At 43.8% G+C, this 15,773-nt stretch overlaps 2 protein-coding genes across 2 annotated transcripts in view; both read right to left on the bottom strand.

Annotated features, from left to right (window-relative positions):
• Positions 1-298: 298 nt before the first annotated feature.
• On the bottom strand, positions 299-3,932 carry LOC100979499 (histone H2B type 1-H). The gene has a single exon (XM_055113250.3). It carries the CDS (start codon positions 3,885-3,887, stop codon positions 3,507-3,509), a length of 381 nt encoding a protein of 126 aa, XP_054969225.1. The 5' UTR covers positions 3,888-3,932; the 3' UTR covers positions 299-3,506.
• Positions 3,933-14,812: 10,880 nt separating this feature from the next.
• Positions 14,813-15,773, bottom strand: part of LOC100980546 (uncharacterized) — a 36,972-nt gene continuing 36,011 nt past the window's right edge. Inside the window, exon 6 of the mRNA XM_055114394.2 lies at positions 14,813-15,152. Within this exon, the coding sequence (XP_054970369.2) occupies positions 14,826-15,152 (327 nt within the window). The 3' untranslated portion in view covers positions 14,813-14,825. The remainder of the gene's footprint in view (positions 15,153-15,773) is intronic.

The raw sequence follows: 15,773 nt of genomic DNA, 5'->3' as shown, positions 1-15,773 counted from the left end.
GGCTTTCACCATGTTGGCCAAGGCTGGTCTCGAAGTCCTGACAGATGATCCGCCCGCCTCAGCCTCCCATAGTGCTGGGATTATAGGCGTGAGCCACTGCACAGGCCTTCCCTTCCTTCAGGATTAAATGTAAACATGATAGCTGGAGCTGGAACAGGGATATATTCAGAAAGACAAAATTACAATGTCATGCGGAAAACTACTTTAATGCAATGATAGCCTCCAAATACGCTACCAGGGAGGCTGTTCCAGAGGCTATGAATAGAAAGTCTCATAGCCCAATGTGAGTTTCCTGAGCTCCACAGCTTATTTAATTTTATTGAATCAATTTGAAACATACAGCTAGAAACAAGCGGAAAGAGCTTTGGCAAGTGAACACATTTCAGATAGGTTGCAAATGACACAGTCTCACTACCTGAATCCTTGGTTATGCATGTCATATGTGTGAGGTTTCTCTCTCCCCCTTGCATATTTTCCCCACTGAGAGGGTGATTTCGAGAAACAGAGTTCATGATAAGCAAAGGAGTCAGCAGATGCAAATTATGTGGAGCCAACACATGCTTGCTCTATTGGTATACAGCCACTTATATTGCTCAATAGTGGCATACTGACCAGCCATGCCTTTTATATGCATGCTGTCTGTAGAGGGCCAATGAAACCAGCCAAAATGGATGTTAACAGTGGGCGGTCAATTTATGACCCCATAAATATTGAGTACTTTATAAATATGTGGTGTCTCATAAATATCCAGCAGTTTTTGGTTCTTTCATCTCTTCCTGTCTCTGAGTAGTGCACACACAAGCCCTACTGACTTTCTCTATGTCTAACACGTCTCACAGGCTACTGATCTATGATTGATTATGAATATAGGTTTTGAATTTTGTCTACATCTCACAGACTTCTTGTATAGGTAATACTTAACACTTCTTGTGAATTTCATCTGTCCCATTTGTTAGGTTGGTCCTCCATGGGAGAATTCAATAGCAGAATATATTTGAGAGAATTCCAAATAATAAGAAACACATTATATGTAGAGGACAAACACACATTTTATGTATATATGATATATATATATACAGAGAGAGAGAAAATTTTTTTTTCTTTTCTGAGACGGAGTCTCGCTCTGTCGCCCAGGCTGGAGTGCAGTGGCACGATCTTGGCTCACTGCAACCCCCAACTCCGGGGTCACGTCATTCTCCTGCCTGAGCCTCCCAAGTAGCTGGGACTACAGGCGCCTGCCACCACGCCCAGCTAATTTTTTGTATTTTTAGTAGAGACGGGGTTTCACTGTGTTAGCCAGGATGGTCTCAATCTCCTGACCTCGTGATCCGCCCGCCTCGGCCTCTCAAAGTGCTGGGATTACAGGCGTGAGCCACCGGGCCCGGCCGTGAGAGAGGGAATTTCTTTTTTTTTTTTTTTTTTTGAGATGGAGTCTGGCTCTGTCGCCCAGGCTGGAGTGCAGTGGCGCGATGTCTGCTCACTGCAAGCTCCGCCTCCCGGGTTCACGCCATTTTCCTGCCTCAGCCTCCCGAATAGCTGGGACTACAGGCGCCTGCCACGGCGCCCGGCTAATTTTTTTGTATTTCTAGTAGACACAGGGTTTCACTGTGTTAGCCGGGATGGTCTCGATATCCTGACCTCGTGATCCGCCCGCCTCGGCCTCCCAAAGTGCTGGGATTACAGGCGTGAGCCACCGCGCCCGGCCGTGAGAGGGAATTTCTAAGGATACTCGAACTCCCATGTCTGAGCTGTATTAGCTTTGTGTGAGGGAAAAGCAGACTTTCATTTTTATTAAGTAGTAACTATTTTAAGTTGTTACTTCCAGAGGTATCAAATACTCACACAGGTGGACTTAAAAAAACCTTTTATTAAAAAATTATTTGCATAAATATACAATATTTGCTGTCTTATAGTATTACTTTCTATATTTCAGTGAGGTTGTACATTTTATTAAAGCACTTCTATGAAATCCTTGTAAATCACTGATGAGACATGGCCAGATGAGAATATAAATGGGTAGCCCCTATTTGTAACCATAGTTCCATCAATATAGACTTAAACTCTGTGCTCTCTCCCTTCCTCTGTCATGGCTCTCTTGTGCTCTCCCCACCCCTCCTCCCTGTCCACTAGGGAGGAGGCAAGAATGTCTACTTTTGAATTCCATGCTGCTGGCTCCTCTTCTTCTGCCATCTCTTTTGCTCCACCCTCCCTCCAGAACTGCCTCCAGGAACTTGCAAGTTTTCAAGATTATGTTAATTCACCTTTTGGCAATTTAAATTCAGTCCCATCAAAAGCCAGTTAAAAGAAAAACGTGACCTTCAGACTTATGTTTCTTTCTTTAGTTCGTGAGTTTATTGTACAAATATCCACTTTAGATTTCAATCCAGGTAAAGGACAGGGATAGTTTCTATCTTTCTCACTGCTCTTTACTAAGTATTTTCTGTAATTTAATAGGTTCTCAATAAATGAATAAATTACTAGTCCAACCACCAGATACTTCTGAGGAAAAACTGAACGTACCTCTCAGATATAGGCTCTTAATATACTCTTCCCTTTCCTCCTGCTACCCCCACATTTTATGAGCCAAGAGAAATGCCCATGAGGGTGGAGGAATGTGGGGATTTCAGTCTATATTACCCTACCATTAAAATCGGTAATCTTGATATTTAAAAAACCCACAGCAGGAGTTGTATACATAGTTTTGGTGATTCCTGTTAGCGTTTTCAAGTTAAGACTGCCTGAGCCTGGCCTTTTTGCTGACTGCCAACCAACATTACCTAAAAACAATGACACATTGTTGCCAGGCCCTTTACTATTTATATTCTCTGCTCTTCCTTGTCTTACAAATCTTAAGTTTTTCAAAGACAGCTAAAAGCCCTCATACTACTTGCCAAATAACTAAAGGTTTATTCCATGGCATTTTTTTTCATTTCCATAAAGTTTGTCTCCTAATCCTTATCTATTAAGAAATTTAAATTTTTCTCAAGTACTTGGTAAACTACAATATCCCAGTTGACATTAACTTCCACGAGACTCCTACAAAGACCACATTATGCTATCTAGAGTGGGTTATTATAGGCACTAAATGTGCTTTCAACTCATTTTGAATACTCAAACTTACCAGCTCTAGACTGGTGGACGTGTTGCTCCAAATTGATTGCATTTTAGGTTGCAAACTTAGTTTTTGGTTCCTAAACAAGAATGCCCACTTTTCCTGCTGTGTCAAATTATCTGCTCAGTAATACAAGGCAAGGCCGAGGTGGGAAAACTTGCTTGAGTTTAAGACCAGCCTGAACAATGTAGTTATACCCCACCTTTATAAAGACAAATAAGCTCTAAAAGCTTAGTGTTTGTCAAACGCACAGAATAAACAGGTGATGTAGGAAAATTTTACCTGTATTGGCGACACTTCTCCCATAGAATACAGCAGCACCCAGCATTAAAACTCTTAATTGAAATCATTAAGTGGCTCTGAAAAGAGCCTTTGGGTTTGAACATGCGTCCATTTACTTGGAGCTGGTGTACTTGGTGACGGCCTTAGTGCCCTCGGACACGGCGTGCTTGGCCAGTTCCCCAGGCAGCAGCAGGCGCACGGCTGTCTGGATCTCCCTGGAGGTGATGGTTGAACGCTTGTTGTAATGAGCCAGGCGGGAAGCCTCGCCGGCGATGCGCTCGAAGATATCGTTGACAAAGGAATTCATGATCCCCATGGCTTTGGAGGAGATGCCGGTGTCGGGGTGGACCTGCTTCAGCACCTTGTAAACGTATACGGAGTAGCTCTCCTTGCGGCTGCGTTTACGCTTCTTGCCATCCTTCTTCTGCGCCTTGGTCACCGCCTTCTTGGAGCCCTTCTTCGGGGCGGGAGCGGACTTAGCTGGATCAGGCATTGCAACAAGATAAAGGAGTAAGAATACACCCCAAAGTGGAGGCTCAACAGCACAGCTGGCCGTTTTTGTAGGTCTTTTATGCAAATAGGTGCTTAATCATTCTCAATCCCTGATTGGACCAAATCAGCCAATAAAAAAGTTAAATTCAAGTCTACTTTTTGATTGGATATTTATGCGAAACCTACCCTAAATCCTTTTCTACACCCCCCGGGGGAAAAAACGTAGTTTTTCATTCAAAACATTAGAAAAACTAATGCCTTCCCAGTAACATCTACCTATAAGTTCTGTCTCCTTAGGTGCGAATTTAAACAGAAACAAAGACGGATACTATGTTTCTAGTTTCCTACCAAATTGCAGCTTCCGGATTTAAAATTATCTATGAATAACTAATTCTAAAATGGAAATTAGCTAAAGATTTACGTGTTTCCAGAATTATACCATTGGCTTTCTTTTATAATCTGATCAAGGTCATTAGCATTCTTACATAAAAATTTAAGCTTTTTCAGTAATCAAAGGATGAACACATCTCAAGAGCGATGGGATTTTAATATCCCCTAGGAACGGAGTGTCTGGAAGTGAAACCAGTGTTTGTTGAAAGGTTCAGAATATATGAAATAGGGTACTTATATTAAAAATAAAATATTTCTTCAAAGTAAGAATTTTTTAAAAAATATTAAGGAGAAATTGAGCTGGACCAATCACTCTCAAACGCGGTATTTTTGAAATCGCTCCGGAACTGCAGAACGTTCATTTCCGTCTGTCAAACATAATCCCAAACAAACTGATTAAAATAAAATCAATGAAGGTACGTAATACAGGTAGGCACATAAAACATAATAAAATGTAAGGAACTAGGGGAAAAAAGCATTTAGATAGGTTAAGATTTTCTAAAATGAGACCTAGTAGCTGATCACAAGTCCTATCGCACTACATAATTTAGTGTGCGAAACTGGAAGATTCGGACCAATCAGAAGGACTTTGCCTTTATAAATAGGAGTAAGAACAACTGTTTGTTCAGTTGTGACCGTTGCTTGAAACCCATTCTCATGGCACGCACGAAGCAAACAGCTCGTAAGTCCACTGGCGGCAAAGCCCCGCGCAAGCAGCTGGCCACTAAGGCAGCTCGCAAAAGCGCGCCAGCCACCGGTGGCGTGAAGAAGCCCCACCGCTACCGGCCTGGTACTGTCGCCCTCCGTGAAATCCGCCGCTATCAGAAATCGACTGAGCTATTGATTCGCAAGCTGCCATTCCAGCGTCTGGTACGTGAGATCGCGCAGGACTTCAAGACCGACCTGCGCTTCCAGAGCTCGGCTGTGATGGCGCTGCAGGAGGCCTGCGAGGCTTACCTGGTGGGGCTCTTTGAGGACACCAACCTGTGTGCTATCCACGCCAAGCGAGTGACTATCATGCCCAAGGACATCCAGCTCGCTCGCCGCATTCGCGGAGAGAGGGCATAAGTTGTACTGAGGGTGTGCGCCAACTTAAACCAAAGGCTCTTTTCAGAGCCACCAACAATTTCAGTTGAAAGCGCCGTAGCACTAGGGAGTAATGTCTCCTAAAACAAGCAGGGTGGAGGGTTAGGGGATGGGGGCAGGGCCGGTGGCTCTTCTAAACTAGGCTTTTGTCTCTTGGCCATTGTCTTCAAAATGGCCGGTAGTGGCGGCTCACGCCTTGTAATCCCAGTACTGTGGGAGCCCGAGGAGGGCGGGTTACTTATACAAAGGTCAGGAATTCGAGACTAGTCTGGCTAACATAGTGAAACCCCGTCTTCACTAAAAGTACAAAACCAAAAAACAAAAATACGGGCGTGGTGGCGCCCTCCTGCAGTCCCAGCTATATCGGGGGCTGAGGAAGGAGAATCGCTTGGACCTGGGAGGCAGCCGTTGAAGTAAGCCAAGATCGCGCCACTCCACTCCTCCATGGGTGACAGCGAAACCCTGTCTCAAAACAACAAAACAGAAAATGGTTGTGTGCTGAGGCAAAACCAAAACTACAGGGACAAAGGAAACAACTTGTTGACAAAAGTGTACGAAAGCTTTATTTGTGACAGTATGGGGAGTTAAATCATTATTATTCTTTTTGGCTTGCCCTGAGAGTTCATTTGAGACATCAACAGGAGAAACGGATACAAGTTAATATAATACAGATTTTACGTGGCATGGGAGCCTTCCAATTAAAACCCCGAGGTGCAGGTGGAGCTGTACACTATGCTCAGGGAAAACAGGGTTCAAGGAAATATTATTGCAACTTTTTTTTTTTTTTTTGAGACGGAGTTTCGCTCTTGTCAGCCAGGATGGAGTGCAGTGGCGCAATGCGGGATCCCGGCTCACTGGGACCTCCGCCTCCCGGGTTCAAGCGATTCTCCTGCCTCAGCCTCCCGAGTAGCTGGGATCACAGGCGTGTGCCACCACGCCCGGCTAATTTTGTAGCTTTAGTAGAGACGGCGGTTTCACCATGTTGGCTATGATTGGTCTGGAACTCCTGACCTCAGGTGATGTGACTCCTTGGCCTCCCAAAGTGCTAGGATTACAGGCGTAATCCACCGTGCCCAGCGCAATTTCTTGTTATTCTAGTTATTTAATCAGCCTGGCCAACATGGAGAAACCCTGTCTACTATAAATACAAAAAATTAGCCGGACGTGGTAGCAGGCAACTGTAATCCCAGCGACTAGGGAGGCTGAGGCAGAAGAATCACTTGAACTTGGGAGGTGGAGGTTGCAGTGAGCCGAGATCGTGCCACTGCACTCCAGCCTGGGCTACAGAGTGAGACCCCGCCTCAAAAAAAAAAAAAAAAAAAAAAAAAAAAAAAAAAAAAAAAAAAAAAAATCTAATTATTTCAAAATAATGTAGAAATAGGCTGTGATGGGATTGCTGCTTTTATTGCTTGGAATTCCATGGTTTATCAAGTTTGTTTGTTTGTTTGTTTTCCCCACAAATAGTTGTTTGCACTCTTGGCTTTTTGTTGTGGTGACGTGCTCATTAGGCCATAATTCATTTATGCAGTTACATGATTTTTTAGATATTGCTGACCCTGCTTCAAAAACCCATGATCTTTAGGACTGTGTGTTTGGTGCATCATAACTGCACAATAAAAAATCCATTGTTATTTTGAACATTCTATTTTAGAGACATCATTTATTTCCACTTAAATGCTCTCGTTTAACTAGCTCAGCAAGTATTTTGTAATGTAAAAATGTAGTGGTGCTTATGTCTTTATTTTGGATTGTGAGCAAATTCCCCTTTTCTCCTATTAACATTTATGACAGCTTTCCCTGAGTTTCCTGTTGTATCAACCCCAGAAGACAGTCACCCCCGTACCTTCTGTCCTCCACATGAGAACAGGGCATGGAGCCTCTGGCAATTTACATTATCTTTTTTCTGGGCAATTCTTCATTGCTTAATTGTATAGTGCTTAATATAAGTGAAAGCACACTGAATGTATTGGTGTTGCAAAGGCAATGTTTTAAAATCCTTCGGTGTGCTTTACCTCTGCATTATTATTTTGTCTGTAAAAAAAGGCTGTGGCAATAAGAATTCGTTTACCAACTGGCCGGTGAGGTGGCTCACGCCTGTAATCCCAGCATTTTGGGAGGCCAAGGCGGGCGGATCACCTGAGGGCAGGAGTTGGAGACCAGCCTGGCCAACGTGAAATCCGGTCTCTACTAAAATACAAAAATGAGCCGGGAGTGGTGGCACATACCTGTAATTCCAGCTACTTGGGAGGCCGAGGTAGGAGAATAGCTTGAACCCAGAAGGTGGAGGTTGCAGTGGGCAGAGATTGCGCCACTGCACTCCAGCCTGGGCAACAAGAGCGAAACTCCGTATTTAAAAAAAAAATCATTTACTAACTATATGCCAGTGTTTTGCTTAAAGTAACTCAATTATTAACAAGTATTTACACTTTTTACAGATAGGGCCATTGAAACTCAGATTAACATGTCTTATATCGGTGAGAGAGCAGTCACTCACAGATTCGAAACCAAAAACCAGGCTACTTCTCTTTAGCTGGGCGGCTTGGCAATATGATTAGGAATTCTTTTATGTCTTGGAATTTGGGCTTGTTTCAACTTCAGCATGGTAAATGCTCTAATATACAGGGAAGGAGTAAATCTTTTTTTTTTTTTTTTTTTTTTCTTTTTTGAGACGGGCTTCACCGTTGCCCAGGCTAGAGTGCAGTGACGTGATCTCGGCTCACTGCAGGCTCCACCCCACGGGGTTCATGCCATTCCTCTGCCTCAGCCTCCTGCATAGCTGGGACTACAGGCGCCCGCCACCTCGCCCTGCTAATTTTTTGTATTTTTAGTAGAGACAGGGTTTCACCGTGTTAGCCAGGATGGTCTCGATCTCCTGAGCTCGTGATCCGCCCGCCTCGGCCTCCAAAAGTGCTGGGATTACAGGCGTGAGCCACGGCGCCCGGCCAGGAGTAAATCTTTAAACACATACAGACATCAAAAATCGAGATACTTTCCTCTAGGTACATGTTTGACACTTTCGTTTAGAGATCCTTATTCTCTAAATGCCAGCAAATCTCCCTACTACAAGAGAATTTCTTATGTCTTGTTATTACTAGAAGTAGATGAGCGGGGACTGAATACGTTTTCCCGCCTTTCCTGGTCTTTCAGTTTTCAAAAAGGTCTACTCCACCGTTATATAAAAGGCTGCGGAAAGCGAGTAATCGTTTTGTTTAGAGATAGTTCTGACTTGTTTATCATGTCTGTTCGAGGCAAAGGCGGAAAAGGCCTTGGGAAAGGCGGTGCCAAGTGCCATCGCAAGGTACTGAGCGATAATATTCAGGGCATTACCAAGTGCACTATCCGGCGCTTGGCCCAGCATGGCGGTGTCAAGCGCATCTCTGGCCTCATTTATGAGGAGACCCCCCGGGTGTTCAAGGTGTTCCTGGAAAATGTGATCTGGTACGCCGTGACCAACACGGAGCACGCCAAGCGCAAGACGGTCACCGCCATGGCCGTGGTCTACGTGCTCAAACGCCAGGGAAGAACCCTGTAAGGCTTTGGCGGTTAAGTGAGGCCAGGCCTTTCCTTGCAATATCGTTAATGGCCCTTTTCAGGGCCGCGTACGTTTTCTTCCGAAGGGCTCACGTTTGACATTGTGGAAACTTAACTAACGCACTCAGCAATATTGTGTGTTTTATTGCTGTAGGTGCCCAAAAGCTGTTAAGTGTATAATGCTGTAAAGTATAAATTTACGCCAAGGCTGACATACAACATGGAATACAGGTGGTAAGTTAATCATGTGTTCAGAGATTAGAAATCTGGTGGGCTGGCTGAGGACATCAACGGCTACATTGTCACTTAAAAGCTCTCAAAATGTGGTTATGGTAGTGTGTTTTTCTCCTTACTGTTAGGATTACCCTCCGTAATTAAAATTGTAGTTTTAGTGCCAAGATAACCCGACTTTTATATTCTGCTTAATAAGCAATTTCAATAACCAGAGAATACACAATAATTAGCACAAACTTGCCAGGTGCCGTTCTGACAAATGTGTCTGCAGTGGAGGGACTGGCCCCCTTGCTAGTTCAATGATCTAATTTAGCAGCGCTAAAAGAAATTTACCTGTTTCGTGCCTTTGCTTGTGATCCATCGTAAATATAGAAACACCTTGATAAGGTGTAACTGCAATAATTCGTGTCTCAGTTTACTGTTTATGAAAGTACAGGGGTCAAAGAGCCAATTAAACATCTCAAGAGGAGGAAAAAACCTTCCAGAATGTGGAACATTTGGGACAATGGCTTTGTTCAAAAAGCCACGGAGAAAAATTGGAGGACTTTAAGTTTGAAGGAGATTAAAGTAACATAGCAACTAAATGTATTAATTGCATTCTGTCTCTAAAGTTTTGAAGGGCATTTTGGAGATAATCAAGGAAACTTGAACGTGAACTGGATAACAGGTCATTTTAGTAAGTTTTTAAAGAAAGGTTTGATATATTGAGATTACATGGAATTTCCCTTATTGTTAGGGGTTAGATGCTGAAGTGTGTAGGTGTAAATTCTCATGAGTCTGTCATTTACTTTCGGATGGTGGTAAAATCCACTCTATTGAATCTAGGTAGTGGATGACTGATAAACCCATCTTTTGTTATGTTTTATTCTGAATATTTTTATAATAAAAATTTGGGAAAAATTAACATAATAAACTGTTACAAACTCTGGTGCCATCACGGGAGAGGTCTCTGAACAGGTAAGTGTAAAAGACCTGTCTGCAGAGAGAGGATGCCAGTAGCAGGACACTGAGCCGCATGACACTTGTCATATGCAGGCACATTTATTCCTCTTGCTCTCACTCTGATCAGCTGTTAGCCAGAGGGGAGGGACATGGGAACAGGGCATTTCAGGTACTGTTGGGAGAGGATAGGTCTCCACTAGTGTGAAGACACAAGGGGCAATAAGTAGTTTGATGCCATGGAGACTGGGAATACATATATGACCAAAGATGCATGCCTGGCAGTTGCCTGATTGAGGAGGGCCTCCTCTTGCAAATTGAGAAACTGAGAATTAACCTTATGCTGTTGGAAGCATGTTAACGAGGTGTGACATGGAGAAACTTGCATTTAAGTTACATCAATTCTTTTGGATATTATGGCCATAAACTTTGTGCTGTGTAGTGAAAATATTGGGTTCTGCTAAGGTCAAGACAGGAAACAAGTAGCCTACTCACATGGGATAATTGGAGGAGGGTTTCTTAAAGAAATTATTTGCAAATTAAGGGCAGGATACAGATAACTAAAAAAGTAGTGCCTCCATCCAGGTCTAGTAAGGATCACTTATAACCCTGAAGGGGCATGGGAAGCAATTGCTATAGCTGCAGAGAGAGGGATCCCTGGTCTGGAGAGATGCTGCTAACAGCCAATGAAAGGGAAACTGGGGAATAAATACCTCATCTCATTTTCCTCCTTTCCTCCAGTCTCCTGCGTGGGGTTTCCACTGGCTGAATCCTTCCAGAAGGTGGAGGTCTGGGTAGCATATTGGTCAGAACCATACAGTTAGTCTCCCAAAGCCCAGGGCTTGGAGGAGAAAGTGGAAATAAGTCTAGAGGTCCGACTGGAAGACACTTTATGAGGAAATGACACCACTTCCATGTTTCATAAAATAAACGTCGTGAACAGTTCTGTGTTTCTATTATGTTTTTTTTTTTTTTTTTTGGCCAATCCTTTGCCTTGCCACTGGAAACAGCTTGTAGAGACGGTGTCAAAGTTTAATTTTTCTGTAAACCACACAGGATCTACAGACTCTTATATAAGAAAAACTTTATATACTTAATTCCACAGAATTAAATATTTACTTTCTCAATCTATGAGTTTTTAACTTACAATGGTGTATGTTTGATTTGTATTATTTCGCTTTCATAGGGGTAAATGAAACGACACAATAATCATTGTTTAACAACAACAAACATATGAAGCAGAACACAACAAAACTTCTTTAAAATAGATTTTAATGCAAGAGTCAATCTATAATTTAAAAACCCTTTCTAGGATACACATTTTCTCATTGTTATTTATTTTTTCTGTCAAAGCCAAGCTTTTTACCTTTCAGGGTTTCTCCACTCTGGTCTGTCAAACAACATTCCAGCAATTGCCATAATTTTCTATGGCCCTGTAAAGTATGACATAGTGTTTAAACAGTGAATTGTAGCCAAAATGACTGGCTTAAATATCACTGCTCTTGTGTGAAGTCACACATAGATTGGGGAGCCATGCCAAGGATGTTCTGGGCCAGAGGACATGCAAGTGGAAAATCTCAAGGTGAGAAAAGCTTTATGTGTTTCAGGAAACAAAGCGCAACTAGTGTGGCCCCTTCCTCTGTTTACAAAAGGCATCACACTCCATTACCCTTATCACTTCTCTGACTCTGACTCTCCTCGCTTCTACTTATAAGGATCCTTGTGATTACAATGGCACCACTCAGGTAATCCAGAATCATCCAATCTCAAAAGCCTTAATTTAATAACATTGGAAAGTTACTTTTACCATTTAAGGAAACATATTCGCAGCTTTTGGGATTAAGATGCAGGCATCTGGGGGGGAGGCATTATTGCTACCAGAAGTATAGTAAGGCATAAAACCTTTTAATAGTGTTGTAAAACGACTCCAAATTCCTAAAATACACAAAAGTCCATTAGAAAATAGTTAAAACCCTTTTTGTTTGAAACTAAATTCTTAGTTGCCAGCTGACTGGTAATCGCACATTAACTGTGATGTTTAAAGGGATATTGAATAGATATTAGCATTCTTGGGAGGGCTGTAGAACCACGCCTGATGACACTCCCAGGGACAAACTCCAAAGCTGTGCTGCAGAACTAGTCAGGTGCTGGTGTGTCACACCTGTTATTTCTGAATCAGAACTTGACTCACCTGTAACCTATGGCTGCCGCTACTACCAAAAGTTGGCCCATCTGACATCTGTCACAGCAGAAACAGAAGCTTTAGGCAGTCTCTTCTCTCCTGGGTCCCATTTTTGAAGATAAGTCTTTTAAACCTGTGACTCATTGGTGAAGCCTAGGTTACAGATCTGCATTCCAGCTGCAAATGAGGCTGAGTATTGAAGTTCTGAAACCCAGGGAAGTGAGGCAATGTCCTAACCTGAGAATTTGACAAATATATACATTAAATAAATGGACCAGTATTTTTTGAACCTTTTCTCCTTCAAGTTCCAAAGTAAAACCAAAAGTACATCTATTTGAAACTAAAATTTTATGACACAATATTTTTACTTACTAGATGGGATACTTTGATAATTTCTAGTTGTTATATTGGATTCTATTTACGTTTTATATGCTGGTTGGGACCCACTAAATTATTTTCATTATCCGTGAATGGATCTCAATCTGCATTTTAAAGTCTGTAATATAAATTGTTGGCAGCCATGAATACTGACATTTGTGTAAAGGTGAAGAGAAAAGATGGTTCTGTGGGAGTAGAGATATTGCTTAATTAAAGGGGAATGATTTTTATAACGGTATATTGGTGATGGCCCAGATAGCTTAATTTCATTGATTCCTTCAGTCATTGCACAAACATTTATGAACTAAATACTACGTCCTGAGGATACTAAATTAAAGACATTGTTCAAGGCCTGAAAATATCTTGGGAAGAGGGCAAGAATTACTGCCAACTATTTAAGTGTGCAGTAGCTCCTAAGTCGTATAGGGAATTCTGAAGTAGGGCTAGGGACATGTGTAGAGTGTGCTTCGTGAATTGTAAGGAAACCCCAGACACTGATTTTGCCCATAGGAATCAGGTAAAGGCTTCTTGAAGAGGAAACCCCAAGTTGAAGAATATTTGTGGAACAGTGTATGTAATGAATTACCATTGACACAAAAAGAACAGATGAGAAGCCACTTCTTCGGTATGGTGAAAAAATGAAAACGTTAGGAGGCAGGATCGCGGGTGATAACCGGGTAGGTTGACAAAGCACAAGGAGAAGCAGTTTAGGTTATAAATTACCAGTACTTGAGAAATAAAGCAGTAAAATTATCAATGACCTGAAATCACAGTAAGTGACCCAACGAAGAATTCACTGGGTAAGACAAAAACTTTGGCTTTTTTTTTCTTTTTGAGACGGAGCCTTGGAGCCTTGTTCTGTGCCCCAGGCCTGGAGTGCAGTGGCGCGACCTCGGCTCACTGCAACCTCAGTCTCCCGGGTTCAAGCGATTCTCCTGCCTCAGCCTCCCGAGTAGCTGGGACTACAGGCGCGTGCCACCACGTCTACGTCTAATTTTTGTATTTTTAGTAGAGACGAGGTTTTGCAGTGCTAGCCAGGCTGGTCTCGAACTCGTTGAGCTCAAGTGATCCACCCACCTCGGCCTCCCAAGGTGCTGAAATTACAGATGGGATTGCAGACATGAGCCACCGAGCCCGGCCAAACTTTACTTTTTTTTTTTGAGGCATGGTCTCTGTCGCCCAGGCAGGAGTGGAGTGGCACCATCTCAGCTCACTGAAATCTCCGCCTCCCGTGCTCAAGCGATTCTCCTGCCTCAGCCCTTGCAGATTAGCTGCGACAGCAGGCGTCCGCCACAACGCCGGGCTAACTTTCCTATTTAACTTTTTTAGTTGAGACGGAGTTTCACCATTTTGGTTGCCCAGGCTAGTCTCGAACTCCTGAGCTCTAGTAATCCGCCCGCCGTGGTCTCCCAAGGTGCTGTGATTGCAGGCCTGAGGCACCGCGCCCGGACACAAGTAGTGGATTAAGTTTACCAGTAATTGATCTGTCCACAGCCGCCCTAAGATTACTCACGTTCTATGGCTAATAAATAACACTACGGCCGGGCACGGTGGCTCACGCCTGCAATCCCTGCACTTTGGGAGGCCAAGAAGGGCGGATCACCTGAGGTCGGGAGTTCGAGACCAGCCAGACCAACACAGAAAAGCCCCGTCTGTTCTAAAAATAAAAAATTAGCCAAGCGTGGTGGCGCATGCCTGTAACCCCAGTTACTCGGGAGGTTGAAGCAGGAGAACCGCTTAAACCCGGGAGAGGGTGGTTGCGGTGAGCCGAGATTGCGCCATTGCACGACAGCCTGGACAAGAGCAACTCCGTCTCAAAAACTTAACATGTAATGCTAGTGTAGTTAAGTCCCAGCCACCTAACATAGGAGTAAATTTTAGAAACCTGGGAATAAAACACATCACATACGTCATAAAAGGCTGCTGGTATTCCTAAACCATTTCCACCATCTTTTCCTGTGAATGTTTGCGATCGAAATACCTGAACAAGTTTCTAATGTTTCGCCTTTTCTTTCTCCTTAGCACATCCGCCATCTTAGGAAGATCGCTAAAAACGGCTCGGTTTAACTCAGTTAGAATCCTAAGTTTACAAAACGAAACCCAAGTCGTCATCAGTTACAGCCCTTCGTGTGACGAAGGAGGTGGCCCTGAAAAGGGCCTTTTGTGGGTGAGCTGTTAAATAAAAAGCCGGGGTGAGGCTCAGCCACCAAAGCCGTACAGAGTGCGTCCCTGGCGCTTGAGCGCGTAGACAACATCCATTGCAGTGACTGTCTTACGCTTGGCGTGCTCCGTGTAGGTTACGGCGTCCCGTATCACATTCTCCAGGAACACCTTAAGAACACCTCGGGTCTCCTCATAAATGAGGCCCGAAATGCGTTTCACGCCGCCGCGTCGGGCCAAGCGACGGATGGCGGGCTTCGTGATGCCCTGTATGTTGTCACGCAGCACTTTGCGATGGCGCTTGGCGCCTCCTTTTCCTAAACCTTTACCACCTTTGCCTCTACCAGACATGATCGAAGACAACAACTCTTAACCTCTGCAACTTTGCTACCCACTGAAGCCCCTTATATATCAATTATGCGGACCTTTTTGGAGACTGAATCGGAGGGGCGGGAACGAAACCTCTGTCTCCGCCTTTTCCGTAACTTCCTGGGCGTCCCCTACACTATTGCCTTGGGAAGGAAAGGGGGCGGTGAGGGTAGGGGAAATGCAAGTTGATTTGACTCCTTCCTGTTTCCTTGTTTGGGTCTTGAGTGTAGGTTTCTGTGTCTTCTAGTCCAGTGCCTGTGGGCTCTCGAACTGATAATGTCTGTCTCCTAAAATCCTTATTATTTGCAAAAAGGAGGCAGTAACGCTACACTTGTCTACCGAATGGATAGACAAGAGAATAAAATTATTATTTCTTTTGAAACAGTTTTGCTCTGCCCCAGACTGGAGTGCAGTGGCGTGATCTCGGCTCACTGCAACATCCGCCTCTCGGGTTCGGGCGATTCTTCTGCCTCAGCCCCTGCAGTAGCTGCAACTACAGGCGCGCGTCACCACGCCCGGCTAATTTTTGTATTTTTAGTAGAGATGGGGTTTCGCCATGTTGACTAGGCTGGTCTCGAACTCCTGACCTCAGGTGATCCACCCGCCTCGGCCTCCCAA

The sequence above is a fragment of the Pan paniscus genome, chromosome 5, assembly GCF_029289425.2.
Source record: "Pan paniscus chromosome 5, NHGRI_mPanPan1-v2.0_pri, whole genome shotgun sequence".
Taxonomy (NCBI): Eukaryota; Metazoa; Chordata; class Mammalia; order Primates; family Hominidae; genus Pan; species Pan paniscus.
Note: the sequence above shows the minus strand (reverse complement) of the source record. Positions and strands in the feature narration are given on the sequence as shown.